At 47.9% G+C, this 26,237-nt stretch overlaps 1 protein-coding gene across 10 annotated transcripts in view; it reads left to right on the forward strand.

Moving 5' to 3' along the window:
- Positions 1–26,237, forward strand: part of LOC135394227 (nuclear receptor coactivator 2-like) — a 501,016-nt gene that overhangs the window by 183,263 nt on the left and 291,516 nt on the right. For all 10 annotated transcript variants that reach the window (XM_064624847.1, XM_064624849.1, XM_064624853.1 and 7 more), the window contains exon 3: positions 25,733–25,854. In XM_064624847.1, coding sequence (XP_064480917.1) covers positions 25,796–25,854 — 59 coding nt within the window. In that variant the 5' untranslated portion in view covers positions 25,733–25,795. The remainder of the gene's footprint in view (positions 1–25,732; positions 25,855–26,237) is intronic.

Genomic DNA, 26,237 nt, shown 5'->3' on the forward strand with positions numbered 1-26,237 from the left:
AGAGTCGTCTTAATGTTCTTCGTTACTTATGCGGTTCCCGGTGGGGCACATCTTCTCGGGCAATGCTCAGCGTTCACCGATCTCTTATAAGTCAGATGGTTGCGCATCACATTCCCTTGCTACACAACCTCCCTGTTACCACAGAGAAGGTGTTAGTCTATCCTAGCAAAGGGCGTCAAACTCTGTCTTGGCCTTCCTCGAGCAACGTCAAACGCTTTAGCCATGGCAGAAGCACGGGAACCACCTGTATCAGCTCTCAGGATGCAAGAAACGTTCCGCCACTACGTGCGGTTGGCAACGCGTCACCATCGCCATCCTCAGCTTCGAGCCATTATGAGTCGTCACCACTCTTCTTTTACCCAAGCTATCCAGACACAACGTGGTCTTATTCCGAAACACAAGCCACATGCATTACCAGATATCCCAACATGGGTTCTGCAGCCTCCTGACGTAAGAACTAGTGTACCTGGACTCCCGAGAAAGAAGGATATACCAACGCATGTTCTTCGTCAGTTCAGTCTTGAGCTACTAAACAGCTCCGCAGGCAGGTTGCAGATTTTCACGGATGCCTCTACGACATCATCCGGCTCCTCGTGTGCATTTGTTATCCCGGAGGCGAATATTGAGAGAGCGGTGCGGCTGTCTCACGTCACCTCTGCAACGGCCGCTGAACTTTATGGAGTCCTCTTGGCAATAAGTTTCATCAACTCACAATCTTCAGCTGCTCGCTGGACCATCTATAGCGTCTCAAAATGTGCGTTACAGACCCTAGCTACCATGTTTACTACGGGGTCTCTGGCGACAGCAGCACAATATGTCTTACACGCACACCATGCAGCAGTTTTAAATGGTCATGACATCCAAATGCAGTGGATCCCTAGCCACTGTGGCATTGCAGGTAACGAGGCTGTGGACGCTGCTGCACGCCGGGCTCTTCAACTAAGGCGCGCCCAGGTGTTGCCCATTTATTTCACCAAGGGTGACGCGGGGCGAATGCTGAACGAGTTCAAACAACGAATGTGCAATACCTCCTGGTTAACGGGATCGGCTCGGGATTCGCTTCTATACAAGGTCGACCCAGGGTTACGCTTTCGAGTACCACCTTCCTTTACGCGACAAACGACAACTGTCCTACATAGGCTACGGCTCAATGTACCGTACAGCGCACGTCTCCTCTTCAAAATCGGAAAGCGAGACTCTCCGAACTGTAGTGAGTGTGGCGTTGTAGAGGATGTAGAACACATCCTTCTCAGGTGTCAGAAGTACGTCGATGCTCGAAGGGCATTAGAGACAAACCTCTCTCGTTTGGACTCCCGAGCCTTCGACATCACGAAACTATTAGGTCCTCCTTCGTCCGACAAGGCGCTAAGGGCACTTGAAGACTTTTTGCATGCAACCGGGCTTCTGGACATCCTATGACACGGTGAATGTGTGATGTGTCCTGTGTGTGCCCCCGGGGATTCCGCCACTTTACTCTAACTTGGGCGCAGCTCTTGAACTTTTGACCTACATGTTGAACTCCATTATCATCTCTGTTCGTCTCTGGACATCATCCTTTTGCGTTTTCATCATCTCATCATCGGATTGAACTTTCTGTATTAAGTGTGCTGGGGTAGCCAGTTTGACTTCGTCCAAACTCACATCCCCATTTTTTTTCTTTATTCACATCACATCACATCACCCAGCACCTCCAAAGGACGCAGAAATCGTCACAGAGGAAGTCTGCACTCTTTCCGACGTACCGCAGGTGAACGGTAAGACAAGTTTGATTACTGTTTCATGACCGAAGGAAGTAATGCAGGTTTATCACGTTAAGTGTATTACGTACAACATTTACGAGTCACTCAGTACGTTAACGGCGTTTCATTGTGCAGTGCATTGCCGTAACTTGTACGTTTCTCGTTTCTGATATGCCGCTAATCAAATTATGTGTGGTTATGGTAGTTGCCCCTCATGCACGTCGCAGCTCATTCACTGTGATCTACGAACATTTGTGACAAGTGCGCTTTGGTGTTCAAATACGAAATCAAGATCGATTGCCTATCATAGCAGTGATTTTCGTGCAGAGTTACGGATCATCAATAGATTTTTTGTTTTGTTTTAGTTCTCCCGCAGCCATCGGCAACAACGACGCACACAGCTCAGCATTGGCTTCTGAACTGCCCTTCGATGTCGAGCACCTAAAGCTCCAGTGAAGCCTGTTACAAGACGTAAAAGGATATGTACTGTAGCTTTCTCGAGGCAGTTCCCGAGGACGAATAAACTTGATTTGTCATATACCATCGCTTTTTGATTGTCTGCTTTGGGACAGCATGATCGTTGCTCTACAGCAAGCGCCGAAGACAAACGGACGAGGCTGGGAGGTAGGGGGGACGAGAGTAGAGACGAAAGACCCGAGGAGAGTAGGGGAAAGAAGTTGAGTAAGGAGGTCGGTCTGCGCATGCGCACTGGGCCTCAGCTTTTTTCCCGCGCTGCTGCTCGGGGCCGCTGTGAGTGGCTCCTGGAGATCTCGTGGTTTAGGCGCCCTCCATTTTCCCTGGACCATTGCGTAAACGGGAGCTTCCGGCGGATGAAATAACCCTACAGAAGCGCGGCCCCCTTCCTGCAGCAATAGCGGTGCGAACCTCCTCAATCCTCATCGACACTCCCAGAGCCGTTTGGCAGGAGAGTGTGGCCATCCTTTGATCTTTTGCCGCCCGGAGACGGGGGGCCCGCCGTGACGTCAGACCCGTCATTGCTCCGTCCACTTGGCCGGAATGGAAGCCGCGTTGCGGCGGTTCAGGGGGATTTCAAAGCGCTACCGCTGCTCCAAAATGGCGGCACTGGCCTTTGCGCCGCTCGTCGTCGTGTGACGTCAAATGATGCGATAGTTTGGCATCGGGAGGAGCCTCTCACCGTGAATGCCTGTGTCCTAACTGGTCCGCGACGTCACCGAGTGACGTGTGCCTCCTTTATTATCTTATGAAATTTAGGCACTAAATCGATGGAAATAGGCAGGCATTTAGGCCCTCGAATAAGCAATAAAATGCAAAAATTGCACGTTAATCTGGTACGCTCTTTGGCTTTGTTGGTGTTTCTGAATGCTCCATGAAGGGAAAACAAGCTTTGATGTCTGGTACACGAATACTGAGGCGGCCTGGAACCACGCTATATTGAATACTATACTTTTAGGTCTCCGCCCTCGAACACCTTGAAGGCCCAGAGAGCCCAAATCTTTTGACCAAATGTACATGAACCCCTTCTAGCAAACCAAGCTACTGAAGGAAACCATACGCAAAACAGGAACAAAATGGCGCAAACACGCAGAAACGAAAAGCAGCACGAGCCTAAAAGGCACACTCGCACTTACACCTCTAAAAAGAAGTCTGTTAAGACGTCTAGAAATTTTAAAAAGGTTACAGTTTCATTGAGTCGATAAAAAGGCAGGCCACCCCGAAAATGTCGCGTTTATGCGTTTATAGACATTTATAGGCAAACGCCTAGTCCTACTCGTGAGATCCCAGAAGGAGAGCAAGTGGAGACATCTAAAAATAATAATAATAATAATAGCAGAGAGCTTGATCGCCAAAAAGCACGACTTGCTACACTGCTTTCATTCGTTGCCAACTGCTAGCAAATGGAGCCAGGTTCTACCAATATGAAAACAAGGGCGTCCAGCTTGTGCACTGCTGGTGAGGGCAGTGTACTTCTGATGGTGTGCAGATCAAAGACCTCTGTTGCGCACAACAGGTGAACTAGTATTGTTCTTGTAACGGAATACACGATCTTTGTGGTACAACCTGCCGCTGCCAAAGCCGACAAATTTACGGAGGGATCCGAGGGGAAAATCGACTCCTTGTGGAGGCGAGCACACGACAGATGCAGTGCATGCCTTATGCAAGACCCACGTTATTTAGAAAAATCAATGCGACTAATACCCAAAACGCACTGTCACAGACAACCTGGATCGGTCGGCAATCCTGCTGGGCACGCCGTACCGTCCGCACTTTATGTTCGTGATCTTCGTTTTCATTTGAGCCGTCTGGTGGACGCTTTGCACAATACTTCCTGAAGTTTCAAATTAAAAGAATACACCGGTCCAGGATGTCTACTTGAAAGACATTCACATTAATACAAATGCGATTTCATCTGTTTCGGCGTTTGTTGATGTTGTTTTCTTCGTGCGGGCCGCTGTCATCGCCGCCATCTTGCCAACCCGGAACCGGCAGTGAGTAGCGAGAAGACGAAGAAGTGAAAGGAAGCCACTGCGCCTGCGCCAACCCTCCTCGAAGTGTGTAATCATGTTCGCGAACGGGGGAAACGTGTCTGCGTTGTTGATCTCTTTCGCCGAGACTCGCTTTGTCCGCACCTGAGGACGATCGCAATCGCTGCCTAATCACGATTGCACGCGATGTGGATCCTGTATCAGTGCGTTTTGGGTATTACGAGGTGGTTCGAAACATCTCGCCGCTGTACACGTAACTGACTGCTTCAATGAAGCCATGGGTACCTCGCGTGCGTTACTAATTAGTAATTACCGAGCGTGGTTACGATTACGTGCTCCGTCTCCTGGCTTTTCATAATCGAATTAGCGTCTCAGCACCGTTTAGGTGGCAAGCACATGTTGCTCCCAGTCACAAATTAAAAGTCAGTTTTGGTTGTGAACGCTATTAATTATTTATCGGCTCGTTGCATTCTTCAGTTGTACAGAATGGCATAATATCTTGATCGGCTCAGGCACGATGGAATAGAGCATTGCGCCACCACCGTGGACTTAAACGCCTCCCGTTGGTGAGCAGATTGAAAAGCATTAGTTACGTGATTAAAGGAGCGGGAGCAACTAACGCTGCTGCTAACACGGGTTCGTGCTGCTGGATATTGTTCGTGCTGCTGCTAACACGGGTTCACGGAGGAAGAGCGAAATATTGAATTGAATTTATTTACACGCAAAATGGTTTGGGCAAACTGCGGCAAAAAAGCCAAAAAGGCTTGACAGGGCCGCAGCTCCCCTACCTCTGGCCAACAGTGACAAACACTATACATGGGTACAAAAAGGGAGAAAAAATGTGCGCCGCAAGCAACAAACAAACGATGTGTAGACAACGCATAGAAAGAAAGAAAAGATGTACGTTGTACATGCTCGGCACAACGAAACCAATACAAAACAACAACAACAACTAAATCATGACTATGGCCTGGGGTGATTCACCGCTTGAGAGCAGTACCCTACCCCATTACACGAGAAGCATGAGATGTGAAATATGAAAATGAAGTTATGTGCAAGTCCAACTCGAACTCCCGTCGTCTGGTTGCGCAACGCTATACGTCGCACAAAAGGAAGAAGCACATGAAAGAAGCGCCAATGGTCCTTGAGATGCAGGGGTGGACCCTACAGCGTCTGGAGCAAGCCGGTAGCCAAGAGGAACTCCAAGAACATCAGAAGTCCTCGACGGTGTTGGACATGGCTCTGACATGGGCCAAGAATTGCAGCCAGGTTGAACGTCTGCCGGCTAGCACCACTCAGCTGAGCACAGAGTTGCCGCCTCTCCGTTTCGTAGAGCTTACATTCTATTAGGACGTGCTCAATGTTCGCTTCAACGCCACATTTGGAGCATAGGCAGCTGTCACAGTATCCGATTCGGCACTTGAGACGAAGCCTGTGCAGGAGGGACGTGAAACAGCGTGGTAAACGGTCAGGAACTGAGAAGGACATAGTGGGATCCACAGAATACATGAGAGACCTGTCAGTGATGTCCCGACTCCACTGCTGGCGAGCTAGTGGCTGAATGAGCTCATTCAGAAGTGATCTCCTGTCTCCTCTTGATAACACCGTTGGTACAACAGCCGGAGACTGTTGGGCAGCCGTTGCCGCTCTGTCGGCTTCTTCGTTTCCGCTCAAACCACAGTGACCCGGGACCCACTGCAGGGATATATGATGACCGTGATCGCTTAGAAGCTGAACCTGATGGAGGATATCAGTGACAACTGGGGCGAGCGATCCACGTATTCCCATGTTGGCTATGCATTGAAGAGCAGCCTTTGAATCTGAGTAGATGACCCAGGCCCGCGGATCGTCACAGGGCGTCTTACGTAGAAACAACAGGATAGCATATAACTCAGCCGACGTTGATGATGTGCGGTGTGAGAGACGGTATCCATGTGACACACCGTCAGTTGGAATAACAAATGCAGACGATGAACATTCATGACTGGAGGATCCGTCAGTGAAAACTGCAGTGTGGTCAGAATAGCGATTGTGCATCATATCCGCTGCAAGCTGTTTCAGAACTGATGTAGGCACTTGGTTTCGTTTGACATTAAGACCAGGAATTGACAATGCGATCGATGGTACTGGAAGCGACAACGGAGGCGTCGTGGGCACCAGTGATCTTGCAGAAAACGGGGGAACCTTAGGTTTCACTTCCATGAAACAGTTGTATGCGTTACATTGCTTCCGGCGACAAACTTTTGCTATTAGTGGATGGCGGCGGTGGTGTGCTCTGAGGCGCAAGTAATGGCGAATGGTCTCCCTCTGCCGTAAGACTTCAATAGGTATTTCGCGGGCTTCTGCTATCACCATCCGCGTTTCCGCGGCTCTCGGGACGCCAAGACATACCCTTAAGCTCCGTGCTAGAATACACCGCAGTCGATGTTCTTGCGTCTGTGAAATTCCGTGCAAGACTGGTAGGCTATATAGCAGAGTCCCTCGGACTAGGGCTTTGTGGATGGCCAGAAGAGACTTCTCATTCATTCCCCACTTCGGCCCAGCAAAGTGGCGAATGACGGAAATCCACCGGTGTGCCTTTGTGTCCAGGTGATCGATGTGTTTCTTCCAGGACAAGTTGGAGTCTAGGATGACACCCAGGAATCTATGGTGTGCTACCAGCCTAAGGGGCGTATCGCCAAGGAAGAGCTGATACGATGCATGTGCTTCCGAGTAAAAGCCATGACTGCTGTTTTCTCAGTTGATATATCCATGCCTGCCTCCGTTAGGTACCGCAAGATGTTATCCAGGGAATGCTGAAGACGGCGTAGGATTGCAGGCCTCGATTTCCCAACAGTCCAAATGCAGACGTCATCAGCATAGATAGATATATTGACTTTAGGGCGATACAGGACTTTAGGCCTGCCATTACAAGGTTGAAAAGGATAGGACTTAAAACGCTGCCTTGTGGTACGCCCTGAGTCAAGACAACTTTCGAAGTGACTCCTTCTTTTGTGCGAACAGAGAGTGTTCTATGGCGCAAAAAATCAGCCAGCCAGAAGAACATTCTGTCGGGAACGCCTGCTTGCAACAAAAGATGCAGAACGTTGGCATGACTGACGGTGTCGTAGGCTCTCTTGACGTCCAGGAACACTGCCATGACTATTTTCTTCGGGCTCCTCGCTTGCTCGACGGTGGTGACGAGATCGAGAACAGAGTCTATGGAGCTACGATTCCGACGGAAGCCTGCCATCTCTTCGGGGAAGGTACGATGACCCTCAAGCCACCACTCCAGTCTATGCAAGACCATTCGCTCCAAGACTTTACCAAGACAACTCGTCAGGCTAACTGGACGAAAGGATGACAGGTCAGATGGGTGCTTGCCAGGCTTTAACAGCGGGACTACTACGGCATCTTTCCAAGACTGCGGCACTTCACCGCTTCTCCATGATGTATTGAAGACATGGATCACACAGGAAACACAGCCGTCGCTAAGGTTTCGGATGGCTCGATAGGAGATTCCGTCTCCACCTGGCGTCGATTGTACTCGTGACAGGCACACCGCGGCTCTGAATTCACCCAATGTGAAGTCCATATCCATCTGTGCGTTCACCACTGGTTCTCTTCGTGAGATCGCCTCCTGTATCTCGGAAGTGGAAGCGCGGAATACGTCAGTGTTTGAAGCTTGCGAATTTGCGGATATAATCTTGCAGAAGTCCAGCGCAACAGAGTTCTCGGACCGCATGAGAGACAGCGCTAGCACTCCCAAAGGATTTTTGGGCGGGAGGGTCTCTCTCAGACTCCGGGCCACGCTCCACACTCTGGCAGCGCGGGTAAAAGGCGACAGCGTTGCGCAGAATTGACGCCAGCGCTCTCTGTCAACATTCTTTAGTTCCTTCTGTACTACCCTGGCAGTATGCCGGGCTTCTATGATGTCTTGAAACAGCCCCGATCGTCTAGCCTTTCGTTCAGCTCTCCGCCTTTGCGCTCGTAGTTGTTCCACGCGAGGATTTGTTCCCATATGTCCTGTCGCGACCTTTACGGTTCGCGAACAGCATCGAAGAGAAGTAGTCAGCGTTTCGGTTAGCTGCTCTGCTGACATGTTCGGCTGCGCCAATTCTGAACAAGACGATCGAAAGTCCTTCCAGTTAATTAACCTAACAAATTTGGTCCTGGGTTGGCCAGTATACCTGTCGCATGAAATGTAGATGGGCAAATGGTCACTTCCTTTCCCATCGACATCAGTCGACCACGAGAGACTCCTGGAAACATCTTTTGAGCAGATGGACACGTCCAGGACGTCAGTTGAGAAATCTCTACGCAGGAACGTTGGTGAACCATCATTGAGCAGACACAGGTCCATTTCGTCGATGACGTCAACCCATCTTATTCCCCTCCTGTCTGTACGTGCACTTCCCCACCGTGGATGGTGGGCATTGATGTCCCCCACTACCAGGAACGGCGGTGGTAGCCCAAGAAATATGTCCCGTATGCTCTGCTGCGACAAGGTAATAGAGGGCGGGAGATACAAACTTACAACAGTAAGTACAATGTTGCCCAGTCGAACCTTGCATCTCACTTGGTCAGCGGAAGAAATATGCGGCTCCTGTAATTGGGCAGCCGTTAGGTCCTTCCGGACACAAAGCACAGTCCTTGATACGCCTTGGCTGCCAGATGTAAATACGTTGTACCCGCTGAGTCTAAAGTCGTCCTTAATGTACGCTTCGCTTATGGCAAGTATGGGAATGGGATATTTTAGAAGAAACAACTTGAGGTCGGGGAGCTTATTGCGAATACCCCTCGCGTTCCACTGCAGCACTGTGGCTCTCCTATAAAGACTGTCCATGCAAGGATGTTAGCACTCCTTCCGCAGCAAGAAGGTGCTGAACTTCGGGTAAGGACGCAGCAGCAGGGAAAGAGGACACAATCGCTTTGAGTGCGGCCAGAACTAGAGGGAGGAGGACAGACATTGTGGTACTGTCACTCGATACTGCGGTGTGTGCGTGCTTCGATCGTCGGGAAACCACTGGCTTCGGCGTAGCGCATTTCCAAGGCCTTCGTATAGCCTCAGCATAAGTTGCCCGTGAAAGCTGGGGTGTATCGGCGTCAGGTGTAGGTGGTATTAGCGTCTTTTTCCCATTACTACTGTGGAAGACGCGAGCTGCGTCGCCATCAAGCTGACGAGGGGACTTCTGTCCAATTCGAGAAGGCCGCGGTGACATAGCGGGGCCCTCAGATACATGGGGGCGGTGATGTTGCACACGAGTATCGGACGCATGATGGTCTCTCACAGGTTGGGATATGCTGATAACAGACTCTTGAAAACGCTTGATAGCTTGGCGCTTATAAGGGCATTGGGAATGCGAGACAACGTGGGGTCCTCTACAGTTAGCACATTTCGGCTGACGCCGAGCCGTGCATTCCTTGAAATTATGTGGGCCGGCGCAAATCTTGCAGCGTTGGGGCCAGCGACAGTTGCGTGCGAGGTGACCAAACCTTTGGCAGTGAAAGCACTGTAGCGGGCCTTCTACGTACTCATGTACCTTATGGATTGAAAATCCCAAGTGAACTTCCATAGGTAACTTTTGACTGGACTGAAACGTCAGGATCACACTTCTCAAAGGGACGTAGCGATCCGAGCCGTCGTCATTGGAGACGTACCGCATTTGCCGACGAGCCGCTATGACGCCTTCGCCTTCTAGGTAGGAGGTGAGATCCTCATTGGTATAAGCAAGCGGAACGTCATTGATTTTTCCTTGGTTCTTCACATATGACGAAGGGATGCTGACTTCGACGTCAATACCAGCGACATTTCGAAGTGAAAGGAGGTTGGAGACTGCGCCCTCCGTGGTGACGAAGATGCACATCGAGCCGTCCTTATTTACACGATGGTGCGCTATTAGCTCCTGCGCAGCAGACCGAATGTCTTTCGCAATCAGGTTGGGGTTCACCTTCCAGAAGGACTTGTCCGGTTGCACCGGCTTGAACAGAACTGGGATGCCCTGAGGCCTGTTCTTTTTGTACGTGACAAGGGTAAAAGGATCCCCAATGTCCTGCTCCTCTTCCTGATCATTCGCGGGATCAGTGACAACAGTGGTGTACATTTGGGTAGTCTCGGACCAATCATTGTGCAACATCTGACCTTTCAACGTCAACACGCTTGTCAATCCTCCATCGCCAGAACACGGTGATAGAGATAGGCTGGCTTGGGGTGATACAGGTGGTCTGGCGGTGGCGGAAGACGGAGGTAACGGCGGTTCCGCTGCTGGGTCTCGAACCATCGGAGAGCGACTACGCTCACGTAGAGGCGGATGATGAATCGTGGAAGGATCATCTCCGTCGGGTGGCCGGTCCATGGCCGGCATGCGACCGTCCCGTCCTCGCTCCATTGGCACAAAGGCCTACAGAGCTGAAGCCGAGGAAGGCCACAAATTTGAAAGCAATAGGGTTAGGCTTAGCAGGGAAAGCAGGAGCAACAGAATAAGCGTCCGTGCTGAGCAAGCGCGAGCACGAAGTCACACAACAACAAAAACCTAACGGAGAAATAGGTTCTTAATGTTTACATTGCTTAGAGTAATGATATCAATGTCACTTGATGCCATATCATTTAAGAGAGCTGGTAATCGATGTTGCACAGATTGGAGTCCGTAATATGGTATCTAAAAAGGCAGAGGAGGAGAGAAGGCGAGACCCTACCCTACTGATTGATTGATTGAGATGTAAAAAAATATGGAGAACCCTACCCTATTTGCGACGCATCACTTAACACGTCCTTTCAAGGGAGACTCCGGGACAATTCGACGTTCTTATAGTAACTGTGTCAATAAGCTCGGTACTGCGGTAAGTTCGGTAATGACAATGAGGTCGGGGACTCGTTAGTTGCCAAAAGATCCGGGAAGCATATATCGAAACCGAAACTCCTGAAGGCTCATGAAAGAAGGCTCAATTGGTAGAGCTCTGGACCGGCAATCCAGAAGATGTGGGTTCGAGTCCTACAGCTGGCTAACCTTTTCAGTGACTTTCATCTTTCATCATCTTTCATCCTGAAGGCTCCCTCTCCGGTCTCTTGTACCCTCGTCACAGGTAGTCTCGTACAGTCCATCGACTGTTTATGGTGTATTCTATTGGGAGAGCAGATTTTGCCACGCACTGGGTGGAGTTTTAGTGCATGCTCCCGGCAGGGTCACACAGGTTTGATTCGTCAATGGAATGCGGGGGGGGGGGGAAGGGTATCGTTTATCTAAAGAAATAAAAAAAATAAGAAAGAGAGGGTGGCCTGCCTGCCGAGACGGGCGGCAAGTTGCCACATAGAGAGAGAGAAAAAAAAAAGAGAAAAATGCAAGAAATAGAAAAAAACGGGACACAGCAACTAGACACACGACACATGGCGATGTTACGTTCAGTGCAAAGTTCGGTGGCTGTGCCACCTTCGGCTCACACCATACAGTTCACCATAAACACTTTCAGCTGGTCACAGGTTCGTTGTTCACAGTTGTCATAGGTAACTCAGTTCACAGTGTTGTTTATTTCTTCATTGCTGTCAGAGAATGCCTAGGAGGTTACTCTCCTCCATGAAATCTAGGACTATGATTTGTGTTGCCCGCCGCGTTAACATTGGTCCAGTAGGGTAAATGAGTGACTCCAGGAGGGGGTCTGGGTGACCTAGGTTCCTCATTTTTTCCATTAGGCGTTTCCTTTGCTGTTCGTATGATCTGCAGTGAAACAAGATATCTTCTATACTTTCCTCGACATCACAGGTGTTGCACAGCGCATCTTTACTTCGCCCTGTGATGCAGAGGACGTGCTTAGTCTTGACGCTTCGAGTTCGCAATCTCATAAGAAGCGAAGTTTCTTCCCTTGTGAAACCCCTTGTGACGCAGAGGGAGGGAGCTGTTTGCATCGCTGTCCTGGCATCGGGGTGAAAGCGCCATACATGTTCATTTATAGCAGATTGTGCTTGAGCATTACTTGGAATAGGGAGGAGTGTAGGAGGAAGCCTTGCAGCGTCCTTGGCTAGTGTATCGGCTCTTTCATTTCCAGGTAGGCCCTTGTGCGATGGCACCCATTGCAAGGCGATTATATTGCCCCTGATCTCTAGTTCTTTTATGATTTCGAGAATTTGCAATGCAACAGGGTGGTCTTCGTAGTTGTAGGATATTGTTTGAAGGACGGCTTTTGAGTCTGATAGAATTACCACGGGGCCAGGAATGGAATGCTAACAATCGTTCGAGGTACGAAGCACGCGCTGCGCATAGCACGTGAGCCCGTGCTTTCCCGGGTTAGCTTGGTCTCGTGGGTCAAAAACTATTGCTCTTTCGATCAAAGTTTTGCCCTTGCTCCGCCAATGAAACAATCAACGCCTGACACGATTCTGCCAATAATAATAATTGGAGGTTTACGTCGCGAGACAACTGAGATCGATTCTGCCAATGGAACAGTTTTTGTCCCTTCCGGGAGTAAAAATTTCACCCAGCTCTGCCAATGGAATGCGCCGTTAGTTTGGGGCACGCGGTTGGTGCGACATAGATGGCGAGTCATCTGCTTCCTGGATTTCGTTGCAAAGTGCTCGTCATCGGTAGAATAGAACCTACAGAAAGGCGCACGAGAAGAATACCGGTGAGGTGAAGCCAAGTGTTGCTGGACCGCTCTTCTGCGGAGGAGCGCCGAATCACTCAAATGAAAATACTCGTTTTCTAATTGTCCGTGCCACGTGGGGATGACAAATTGTGTCCCTAGGGACATCATACGGCATGAATTGATGTCGCACTGTCACTTCAACACGTTTTTGGTGCGGAGTCTCCCTTTTAAAGGAGCAATAATTTAACCTTGTTTAATTCATCAGAGTTTATCAGAAACGACCATGCAAGAAATTCAAAAAAAAAAAAGATACAAAAGCACATTGAAACGTCAACCATGTGCAGAGAGCGGTGTGACCTCGGAGGCGCAACTCTGCTTCCGTGACGTAGGGAGTCCAGCATGACCAGAGCCCTTTATAGGGAGAGTTTGGCCAGTAGGAGGAGCATAACTTGAAGCACGTCATACGACGTCACGGGCTGAAGGACCTCCCTCTCCGTGCTCTATTGTTGTCCGTGCCGAGCCGGTCGCCGACAACATATTGACGAAGACCGTTGTTTACGGTTCAAGGAGGGGAGACACGTGCGCATTTCGTCTTTGAATTATTGCGGTCAGAGGCGACACAGCCGGCAGTGTGCCGTAAATCAACGATTCCGATCGATTACATTAACCCGACAAAGCACGTGTCGATCAGCTGATGAACTGCATCAAAATAGCACCTACCAACGGGCCGATGAGACGGATACCGGAGGGATTCCCCGAGGATTCAGGCCTTTGGGGCGGCACAAAAATGACTCTGACGTCAAAACAATTTCCAACCTCGAGGCGGCGAAAGACCAAAGAATGGTCAAACTCTGTCTGTAGCTGCAGCGCACGAGCGGCCATGAGCTCACGTTTTCCCGCTCAAAACACATCTGCTGCATCACGGAGTGACGTGAACCTCACTCATTCTCTTACGGGATCCCGGAAGGAGTGAAAGCACCTGTAGAGAGTGTGCAGATCGAATACCTCTCGTGGGCACTATAGGGCGACTCGACTACAACTTTTCTTTTTGTTCGAAAACATCCGTTGCTTCTCGTACATCCCGCTGCAGATAAGAAGTTTAGGCAGGAGTCTTGCACTGCAAGCTAGCCACAAGATAGTTGGAGGAATACGCTACGTCAGCTGTCTGGGAAGTTGCCCAGATTCCCTCTCTCCCCTATTGCCCGTGAAGCGACCTCATTTACTTTTAGCGAGTAACTCAAACCAACCTCAACGCTCAAACCAACCGCAAGGTCACGTGATACTCTCTGTACTGGATTGACTGTCATTGCAGTCTCGTGAGTGCATGGAGAAAGGAAAGAGGGGAGGAGCCCTATTGCTCTGAGAAGTGAAGCCGAGATTGGGGGCCACTCCAGTGGCATCACAGCTCGCCTTCCCGGTTTCAGTTACATACATCTCTATGGGAGCCCCCAACGCATGGTTTCGGAATACTTGGAGAGGTGTGGCGGTAGCGCGCCGAAGTGGCCCCCAAAGTGGCGTGTGCAAAGCGACCTCATTGGGCAATTCAGGTAACGTGATCCCCGCGTGGCTCCAGGGAACCTGCAGCTCACCTCCTATCCTCACGTCACTTGCCCCACGCTTCTCTCTTCTGGCGAAGAGCCGTTGGGGAGCCTCCTTTTCTTCTTTCCTCCATGCATGAGTGCGTGCGTGCGTACGATTTTATGGTGAGCATCTTCTTTCGCTGCTTGCAGTACATCATTCATACATTACAGCTAAGCGGAAAGAACTTGTGTTGCACGTAATTCTGTTTGCATTGTCACTGTGCCAGCGCGAAAACGAAGACGGGAACGAAAGCATCGATACTGAGAACCAAATCTAGCTGAAGAAAAACAAAAGAATAGTACTAGCACTATCGATAGTCAACAATCGATAGTTTTTGGACACTATCGATAGTTTTAAAAAACTATCATGGATGTAGTTTTAAAAAAAAACTATCGATAGTCAATTTACCGATAGCTTTGCATCATTACCAGAAAAGTCCGTTGGTGAGTGCTCGGGGTATACATAATTGGACGAGATCTCCGCGCTGGAGAGCATGTACAAAGGTGTCACTGGAGAACGAGAGTATCCAAACGATCATACCTTTTTGTTTTCACTTTGTTTGTATTTGCGTGAAAGTAAGTTTAACAAATTGTAATTGATAGTATCTTGAAAGTAACAATTTATTTTTGTGAGCACTTAGTAATGTACTCAAATATACATTTTCAAAGTCATTTGGTTAGGGGCAGATCCAGGATTTTTCTGAGGGTTAATTGAAGCAGCATGTGAAAACAAAGTAAGAGGGGGTCAGAACATTCTGACTCCCCTCCACCCCCACCCTCCTCTATAGATCTGCGCCTGTATTTAGCACTCCTACCAGCGGCATAGAGCCAAGGTCGTGCTGAACACTGGGAGTTGGTGGGTTCGGATCCTACCACCACCTGTGCTGTCTGATGTTTTCCTCTGTTTTCCGAAGACTTTTCAGGTGAATGTCAGCACAGTTCCCCCTGTAGTCGGCCCAGGACGCATACTGACCTCCCTTGTCCACAATCGTTCCTGCTGTCCTTTCTCCATCTGTCCCCATCTGTACGCCGCTCATAGCCACAGTTGCTTCGCGGCGCTAACACACACAAAAAATAGTACTCTACTCTGCACAAAAGCTTGCTCAGTAAAACTGCGTTGTGTCAAACGGGGTAGTCCGTTCTTTTGCATGCCAGAAGGTGAGGAGCGTGTTGATTAAAATTCGACACTGTGAAACAACGGACGGAGAATTCTGCTCGATGCAACAACAACAACAATAAATGAAGTGATGATGACATGGGATGGATTCCCCGTGGTAGCCACAAGCCCATAACAGTACTGCTCGATGCATATGAGACACGCTCCTCATTGCTCTACCGCCGTGCTCATTCATATGAAAGAAAATGTAGGGGGGGGGGATGTTGTAAAACCTGTGTCAGAGCTTTGATGGGTATTGATTTGATTGTTGAGACTTGTTTGATCACTTCATTTTTTTTTTCCTTCTCACCAGTACTTTCCAGGTCGGTAAGAGAATGGTTAGACGGGAATGGCTGTCTCGCCTTACGTCTACTCCAGTAACTACTCTGTAAATATGCTCACAATCTAAATAAATCTACTCCCAATTGTATTTTAAATTGATGTATGATGCCCTACAACACGGCGAAACATCAGTGCGGTGAAATGGACATACATCTGAGAGTGCTCCTTGAAAACCATGCAGTCCACCTCGTCGTTGCCTCGCCGCCAATTAGATGCAGTACCTTGTCATTGGCAACACTGTGCGATGTGCTAATGAAAGACCTAATGGATGCAGATAACAATGGCAACCAGGCGGCTGCGGCCCATTGACCACGCACAAGGACGTTTCTTGTGCGAAGGCGCGGTTGATGAAGCGGCGAGCGACGGTGTTGTATTAGACGGCAGTAATATCGCGAGCTCTCGGTGACAAACGTAATCTTTTTGTAGCACGCTGAGTAACTGAGATTGGACTAGACGTTTTACACGAGAATTAACATATCCGGGGTGATACCAATTTCACCAATTTCGTGTACGTAGTATATGGTTTATTAATTTTCTCTAGCATTCGACTCCATTTTTCTTTTCTTTTATAAATCAACCAATGAATCTAGTAAGACGACGGGAGCGTTTGTGCATCATGAGAATGTCGACCTGTGTAGTGGAACTTTCTACCCCGCTGTGGACGTGAAATAATAGTGCCGTGATGTTACACGTAAGGTTTGTCTGCCCAGTGTGACGACATGGTGCACGTGAATTTCGACCACTTGGGGTTCTTTTGACGTGCGCCGGAAATCTCCGACACACGGTGCTGAAAGCAATGTTTACCTCCCCCACATTGCTACCGTCCTCGGCCGGGATCGAACCCGCGATCTTGTGGGCGGCTGTGAAGGGATGACAGCTTGTTTGCGGTTAATTGCTGTTGTTGCATAGTTATTGCTATTCTTGAGCTCATTTCATCCTCACCCTTGTTCTTCTTCTACTTTCTCTTCTTCTTTTTTCCTTCTTCTTTTCCGTTTTCTATTTTTTTTGTGTGTGTGTGTGTGTGTTCTTTGGAATCGTAATAACGGCATGTAAAGGGCAAAAACAGTGCATGGACGCCAATCCTTACCGACGCTGCGTGCTTCTGCAAAACGTGTGTGCGCGGGAATTGACTATATCATTTTTTCATAGAAAACTCTCATGTTCAGTTCTACTTTGTATGTTCTCAGTTCTATGGCAGGGCTATACTGACCGTTATGTTTGTAATGCTTTACATAACTGGGAATGTGCATAAAACTATGGCTTCCTCATATCCTCTAAAATCAACACTGCAAGAAAATGTACAGCTAAACGCGCATCAGACTCAATATGTGCAGTTCATATAGGCTTCGACGACAATTATTTTACGTGAGCCGATCGGTTAACGCTTGTTAACGTGACGATTCTTTATTTTTTAGTGATTGTTTGCGAAAAGGATGAAAATGTCATGGTGCCCATCGGTTTTGTGCCGACTACTTGTGCGCAGTCTACGTGTTCTGTGGAAGTCTCATAGTGTGTTATAGTGTCAAAACCGGGCCATTTTTCCCTGCATTCTAGGGACTGTTTTCTCATTAATGCCGGCTGACTGTCACATTCACATGTGACTGTCACTGTCACATTCTTTTATAGTAAAGATCATAAAATGCGTAGACATGTTTAGAAAAATGCACTTCATGATGGGGAAAAGGTCGAACATGAACAACAAGACAAGTCATTACCCGTACCGTGCCGTGCTCATGCTCTCCAGTCTCTTCCTCATGTAATCCTCGGATAATCCTGACATCGGTGACGTCTGAATTGTCGCTCGTGCCACCGAGAGACGCGGGGCAGTCAATTGGATTCAAGCGTATGCCTTTTTTTTTTTTTTTTTCGGGGTCTCTAAGTAACTGTAAACACTCTTGTCAGTGCTAGAGGAACACGGGAACAGTTTACGTTCACCGATAGGGAGTTTTAGTGAATCGTTTTCGCTCAAGCAATTCACGGGCGGTATTGCTGGCGACCAATCAGAAGGGACAGTGACTCAGAATGGAATACCTAAGTTCTTATTTTATTTTTCATCAATCAATCAATCAATCAGAATGAAATCCTCTGGTTGGGCTCGGCGAAACCGTTTACGAACAGTTTGTAAGAAAACGATGTACTAAAACTGGGTACAGCAATCACTTTATTTTGAGATGATGAATGGGGAGTTTCATCGCCAGGTTGCGATACTCTACCTGGTGATTGCTGGTGGTGATATGGGTAAAACTGGGTAATGTGGTATAATACCTATACGATTATTGATATACAAATAAACGTAGAAAACTTTGAGAGGTTTCAGTCCTCGTTTCTCGTTTTTTTTCTTCCTTATAAACAAACAAACAAACAAACAGGTTTCAGTCACTCGAGCTTTATATTTCTTCCGGATAAATACATTCGTCATTCGTATATGATATGTGAGTTATTATACTCCGATGAGCCTTTGCAATACGACAACTGTAGAAGTGGGTTTTTTTTTCGCGCGGAATTATTTTTCGCGTTTTTCGCGCAGACCTCCAAAATCGCGAATTTAAGATCCCGCGAATAACTCTGGCCATATGAGGGCGAAAATCGTTCGGCGTTCAACGCTATACCGCGACTACCTGACCCTTTCTACTCCATGTAGCGTAGGCAGTTTAAGCAAGCGCAGAAGATTGTTTTATCCGATCAGGCAAGATGAAAAGAAATGAAATTTCATCATGCTTTTGTTACTGCTATAGACGCTTTGCACTATACATGCAATATACCACTATACCACGAAGCCAGAACATGCCTTTCCCCGCATTCTCAAAACCAACTTGAATGATAGTACCACATCTCAACCGAAGTGGTCAGTGCCCCGAGTGACAATTAATAAGAACGGCTAAAATAAACTGGCTAACTTGCACACGGCCAGTACTATGGCCTCGTACAGGGTCCATAAAAGCAATTTGACAGGGCCTTTCCTCCCATCGCTGTGAGAAGAAATAAATAAACCTAGAATGCCGCAATCCACGTGAACAACGGATGTCTTAGTACGTGCCGAAGTATGCCCGAGTATTGACGGCGGCACGATATGCAAGAGCAAAGCACTCCCGGAAACCTGTGTCACGAATTTAAGTTCTCGCGAATCAATTCACAAAGCAGCTCTGCTCGAAAACGCGAAAATATTTTCCACGCGGAAAAAACCACTTCTACAGTTTGACGAGACCCTCCTCCTCGACGCAGAAATACCCTGGGCTATAGCTCTCTTTCTTGCAGCAGCGTTCGGCTTTCAATCTTGTGCTGCCTTTCATTGCATTGCGGTATAATGTTCGGGAGCGCTACTTCGTGCTCGACCCGACATACACATGGAAACGTTCTATCTTCCACGGGATGAAAAGATGAGATGCTTTGAGACGCTTCATATCGCTGTCCCGAAACTCAATTCACCTTTCCGTGCTCGCCTTGCCCATTATGGGAGGGGCTCGTGTGTTGACTGTGCGCCATTGTCTGCAACTAAAAGGCGCGGGTTTTTCTTTCTGGTGATCGGTGACGAGACTGAAAGGCTACGGTGTTTTCCTTATTGGGTTTCCAGTTATTTTCCCTTACCGCCCCCCCCCCCCCCCCCCCCCACCGTGTGCGATTCGCACGTGACGAAACAGAACCGAGCTTTCCTGACGGTAAATTTGTGCGTGCTTGTACCTCTTCCCGACAATATCGTAACAAGAGAGCATCGAGGGGGTGGTTGAAGGGGGCGCTAAAGTGTAAATAAGCTTCTCTCTGGCGGAATGAAAAATGTCGTTACTTTGACATACTTGAGTGGAACTGCAGCAAGGGACGCGGACAAGCGGGATAAAACATGGCGGATTCCACTGGGAGAGCAGATTTTGCCCCGCGCTGCGTGGGGTTTGAGTGCATGCTCCCGGCGCGGTTGCACGGGTTTGCTTCGCCAGTGGACAATTGTTCAAGGTGCGAAGCGCTCGCTACGCATAGCGCGTGAGCCCGTGCTTTCCCGGGTTTCTCTTAGCCTCGTGGGTCAAAAACTATTGCTCTTTCGAGCGAACGTTTTGCCCCTGCTCCGCCAATGAAACATTCAACGTCTGACACGGACACGGTTCTGCCAATGGAACCATTTTTGCCCCTTCCCGGTGCAAAACTTTGACCCGGCTCTGCCAATGGAATGCGCTAATAAACGACAGGAGACCTGCAGTACAAATTCCATTACTCTTTCCATTAAACTTCTGCTAGTTGGGAGCCGCGTCCCTTGCTGCAGTTCCACTCCAGTATGTACTTCAACCACCTACCCCGCTTCAACCCACTTGTTGCTTTGGCACCGATACAAAAGGAACGGTATTCATTCATTGAGTCGTTCGTGATTTATGAACGAAAGAAACCACATTATGCTCTCTCCCTCTCCTTCGCAAGAAGCGCGACAATGCGGAGACGCCTCGGATTGGTCTCCTCAAACGATCTCCCGCGATGATTGGACAAATTGTTTCAAGGAGACCAATGAGAGCGCGCTCCGCATCGTAGGCGTTCTCTAGAAGGAGAGCGACAGCATAAACTGTTCATATGTTCAAGTTGAAGTATGTGCAAGTGCATGTTGAACATGTTGTTGGCCGCCGTAATGTTGATACATGCCGATACTTATAAAATTAAGCTCGGGAGCGCTAGGGGTGCTACCAGTGCAGAAACGGAAATGGGGTCCAACATGGGGTGCTCATTTCTGTTGCTTCCGTTAGGGAACCGTCAGCGCCCCTAGCGGCGGCACTTGCACACAACTATTCGGAGACTACTATGTCGATATCAGTGCAGTCTATTCTAATGTGCGGAAGGCCCAAGTACCGTCGCTGCATTTATTTTGTTACGCAGAGCTAAATTTGCACCGTTTTCCTGTAGGTTTCGCTCGCATTAGTTGGTTCGCAAATTGGTACGATAAGTAGGCAACGAGTTACGCGTGCAAATGTGACTTAGGTTTTTGTGCACACACCTTGTTTATATAGAAAGAAATTTGCCGCTTTTCGGATAGAGTCCTTCACACAGGTTCCATTCACCGAGGAGGCGATAGTATCATATCTACATGTGCCAGTCATCTAGGCTGCTGAGCATATCCTCTGGACAAAGGCTGAAGTCGATCAATGTCAATTTGAGAACAGCCCATATTTTAAACTGGAGCTGTTGTTCTGAGAAAGGAACAGCAGCCTCTTCGAAATATCGACATCCTTCTGCGCTGAGGATGTATTCACTATCTCCCGCCTTCCTTAGATGTCTGGTACCAGATCTCTGAACATTTATAGTGTTGCGGCAGAGAGTCGCCGCTACACTCTACTCCATAGCAACTGCATACGTATAGAATGGAGTGAAACAATGATTTCAGTGGATTCAGTAAAGAAAACAGAAATGGCACACTGTAAATTTCAGAACACCTTTTTTGGTGTGTTTGAGGTGTAATTAGGGTGTAACATTACATATGCTCCCCTATTACACCTTCTATGGAAAAAACAGTCACTAGAAGTGGTGTTAATGGGGTGTTCGTGTTTCGAAACACCCTCTTTCCAACGTGTTATCACATTTTGGTGTAAATATGGTGTAAATGAACAACATATATACTAATGAGACTTTTATTTGGGGGACATCCACAGTGGGTGAAACATGTGTTCCAGTTTGGCATGTTCTTAAGAAAAGGCAATGAACGGGTATGTGGCGAATAACGAATTACCTTCTTGTGCTGTCAGTACCTAATATTTACGACATGACTTCGTCATTAACTAATACCATAAAGTAAAAAATACTTGTCCTGCCCAATGTTTTTGTGGACATTATGTCAGATGTCAGCCCAATACAGTGTGGTAAGCAAGTGCAGTGCATACTCAGCAAAAAAGAATTACGATAAAGGATTGGCAGAGCAAAAAGTTGTGTATTCACAGAACAGAGGAAGGGAGTACGAGGGTACATACTGCACTAACAAACAGGAAACCATGAAGAACTGTATGTTCAAGTGAACAAAATTTGTACTAATATTTATTTATTTTATTGTTATTATATTTTACAATATTTTATTTTATTTTATTTTATTTATTTATATGTATTCATCTGTATCATCCGTATCATTTATGTATCTGTATCAGTTTGGCTTACAGGGCTTGCTGGAATTAGATTGCTGGGATTCCAAAGCCCAGCCGTGGCACCTTCAGACATTCCTCAGACGCGTTCGCGCGCTTCATTTCGCCGTGTCTCATATACGAGACCTGGTGCACTCCATTTACACCCTTTCCAGAACGGTGTACAGATTCCACTGGGTGTAGGATTACACCAAAAAGGGAGTCAGTTATGATACCGTTGAAATACACCAATTTGGGTGTAAGGAATACACCTTTTCTGAGGGGTGTAACTTTTCCAAAGGGTGTTGATATACACCAAAAAGGGAGTCAGTTATGATACCGCCGAATCACACCAAAAAGGGTGTTTTGAAATTTAGTGTGCAGTAGAGAAAGGAAGCAAAGGTAGCAACGGGGGGGAAGGGGGTAGCAGGGACCAAGACTACAGATGCATACGCTCGAGGGAAAGCCTGAAAAATTCTAAAACAAAGCCATATGTTTACTATTCTATTTTTTTTCTCAACTAGACCTCAAAATGGGAAATACTGTAACCTATCGGGACGATTTCTTTTTTTTTACTTTACACTATCATTTCGATTGTGCACTGTCCCTTTCGTTTTTGTCTTCGAAGGCAGTAACGTACCTCAGGGTGAAGTAGCGAATGATTACCGCCGTTAGACAAAGACAAAAACTTTATTACGGGATGGTGGCTGCGGAGTTTCATCGCCGGGGGCGATACTCTACCCCATCGCTGAAGGTGATGCGGGGAATGAAATAATGAGCCCCTTCACAATAAAGATCGAAGTCCTGTGGTGTGCAGAAAGGTGAAGAGAGCCTTGAGGGCAGAGCGTTGGTGAGCTGGATGTGGCCAGGGACCAAGCAATTTTGTGAGAGAGAGAGGGGGCGGGAGTCTAGCTCGTTGAGCGATGCGGAGAGTACCGTTCAGGAAGGTTGGTAGTGTGGGGGCGCACTCGATGAACTAATGCGGCATCTTGACGAGAGATATGTGCAGGCATGCGGAAAGCGAGCGCTGGATCAACTCTGCTCAGCATGGCAGGGGGTAGAATGTCAGCGGTCCGTTGACGGGTAGCCATAGGAGCCACGAGGCGTCGAAGTACGGACCGACGATCTCCTCTCAGAAGTGCAATACGCGTCAGTCTCAGAGACGAGAGAGCTGCTTCGGCGGCGCTGTCAGCCTATTCATTGCCTTCGACACCGCAATGGGCTGGAACCCATTGGAGAACGAGGCTGTGCCCTGCTTCGTAGACAAGTTTGTAAGCCATTAACACATCCATAACCAATGATGCGGAGGAGCCTCGTATGCCAGTATTTTCAATTGCTTGCAGCGCAGATGTTGAGTCAGTGAAGACCACCCAGTTCCATGGGGTAAAGTGAACGATGTGCTGCAGAAAGAAAAGTATGGCATAGAGTTCCGCAGCTGTGGATGAGGTATGATGCCAAAGGCGACGTCCTTCAACTACGGTTTCGGATGGGATGACGAATGCCGACGAGGACTTGCCATTTCGAGATGCGCCATCGGAGTATGCGGCGGCATAGGTAGAAAACTTCGCGTCTACGAGAACGTAAAAATGGGCTCGAAGGACTTGAGGAGGAACCTGATCTCTGCGGTCCTGGATACCGCCGTTATTTTCGGATGGTGCTTGGATGTTTTTGCGCGTTTTGTAGTTTCGCAGGCAGAAGGAGCAAATATTCCGGGAGGGTTCTACAGAAATTTACATGGGGCAGAGGATTTCACCCTTATTTTCTCTCTCCCAAATGCACTACCAAAGGTGGGATTTGGGGGGGTTTGAACCCACGAATCCCCACTTCTGGCTACACCACTGGCGTTTTCTTTTTAAGTTTAGCGACCTTCTGCAAAGCGACGCGTCCGCGGGGCGCGTGCACTGTTCGTAGCCTTTCACTACGTGCAACCATATAAACTCCAGACAAAAGGCGAGCAGTCCTCAAATACTGTAAAGTGTCGCACGGCTTTTCTCATGCCTGACGGGGCATCCGCTCTCCTGGAGGGCATTTGCGTCATGCGGCGAACTGATCCCGTTTTGGAGATGTGCATAGTGCATACGAAACTATGCAACGTGGCAGCGGGGGAACGCCGGACTAGGGCACTAGGGCGGGACTAGCGAAGACGAGGGCCCGAGAACCACAATCTGAATGTGGGGAAAGCATCAAGCGATTCACACGGAAACGCTTCCTTGCCCAGTGATATTGACTTGGAGTAACACGGCGCTTTTAGTCGGTGTCGCTGAATGCGAAACGTTATACCCCTGATGAAAGAAATTAATGATGAAAGAAAGCACTTGAGGCTTTGTACGTAATTTGTCTTTTCTATGTGTTCCAGCCTCAGAACATCAATTCCCATCTTGTTATATCCCTGTGGTGAAAATTTCCTTTTTTTTTTTTTCATTTCATTTTTTAATAACTTGCAACGTTACGAAATAAAGGTATACGAACCAGGTGGAAAATGCAAGCGGGCTGGTTTACATGTGAGAAGGGCAATGTTTCCTTGACTTCTGAGGAGGTACGGAAGGACAGCACGCACTCATAGCCAGCAATGAACACTTGCTTCGTTGCTCAGGAAGTCTTTTAGCCATTCAAAATTCCCCTAAATTTTACATCTCTAATCCAGGCTCTGTCAACTATCTCCGTGCTTCGCCCTGTAATAGCAAAATGATATGTTTCACGCCATTGACTAATTGGCTAAACTTTATCGAACGGAAGAGTATCTGGAATAGACTATTCTTCCGTCCTGTTGACGTATACTCCGCTGGTCAAGTTGGCTAGTGCATGTTTCAGTTGAAGTTTTCAATGTGAGCGAAAGTTGTGATTCCTAAAGGAGTCCAGCCGGATACCGTTCACTTTAAGTGATGTAGTGCATTCGATGAGTGATGTAGTGAAGTACTGTGGTGCATTTAGGGTAGGGAAACCAAATCCCTCTGACATCGTCAAATTTGTCTCTGAAGATGGTCATCAGTCCGGCCAGCTATTAGTCGTTTATGACTCGCGGGGGTCCACTTCATCCGAAACATCATTTATGCGGAACATCACGCGTGCGGAGATGGGCGTGAAAACGACCCTCTTGGTATCTAGCGCAAGTCAGAATGGTCGTCGCTCGCGCCCTTTTCTAAAGGCCGCAAATTCTTCTGCGCGAACACAAACTTTTTGTACGAATAATAATGGATTTTAGATGTTATTTCTTTATTTTTATTTTTATTTTTTTTGCGGTAGCTATATATGGCCATCACTGGCGGTAAATGTTTGGCGCAGTACGTTATACTTTTTGGAATCCTATTAAAATTTTATTAAAATTCCACAGGTAGTCACTCCATGTGATGAAGTGAAGGTTCTGCACGAAAGCTTGTCATTAAAACTTGATGCTCCTAAATGTCTAAATCTTATTCTGACTACCTCCATCGTGGACTTGACCGTGTTTTTATATTTTGTCTATTTACATCAATTTTTATTGAAAGTGTCGTGAAGTAGTATAACTTCCGTTGCGTTACTATACTGTGGTGGTTACACAATTTCAGCGTGTAACGCAAACACTGTCTGACCCACCACATCATCATCGCATTTATGTGTGTGTGTGTGTCTGACGATCACGTGGCCTCATAAAGGCACGGAGAGACCTACAAGGCGATTGGTCGTATAAAGCTGTCGCTTTAAAAGTAAAACAGCATAAAACAATCCATTACAATTTCTGGTTAACCTCATTTCATCACTGAGTGTGTGCTTCCTCTGGTGTGGAAGGATGCTTTCTTGATGTGGGAGTTTCCATTTATGTGTTGTTATTGTTTTCCAGTGGCTGCGAGAGCATGTGTGCTCTTGCAGTAGAGCTGCCAGCCAATCTTCTCGACTGCCACGAATGTTCGGTCAACATGAGGACCACTGGGGCTGTGACAACGGCAGGGCATACGGCAGTGGGTAAGTGTGATATACCAAGAATATGCACGTGCTTCTATCTACAGAAAAAGAAGAAGAAAAAAACGCTTAATGGTGCCGACCACTGTCAGGAGACAATTTTTATTTCATGTTATTTTACTTCTTTTTGTGTGTGTGAAATGCGGTGGGAGTTGCGGCAGTATGAGCATCAAAGTGAGAAGTTCGAGGTTTCCGTTGATGGATGTGTAGCAGAGAGTTTACTGCAGCCTATAGTACAGGAACTTACACGGGTAGAAAATCCAAGTATGAAGGGAAGTGCGCCAGGACGAGTGCCGCTGATATTTCGAACAGAGACCGTTCTTCTTCTGGGCATGGTACAGGGGCTGTTCCGCTAAACATGCGTGAAAGGTAGCCGAAGCCAACGG

This window comes from Ornithodoros turicata, chromosome 5 (genome assembly GCF_037126465.1).
Source record: "Ornithodoros turicata isolate Travis chromosome 5, ASM3712646v1, whole genome shotgun sequence".
Classification (NCBI taxonomy): Eukaryota; Metazoa; Arthropoda; class Arachnida; order Ixodida; family Argasidae; genus Ornithodoros; species Ornithodoros turicata.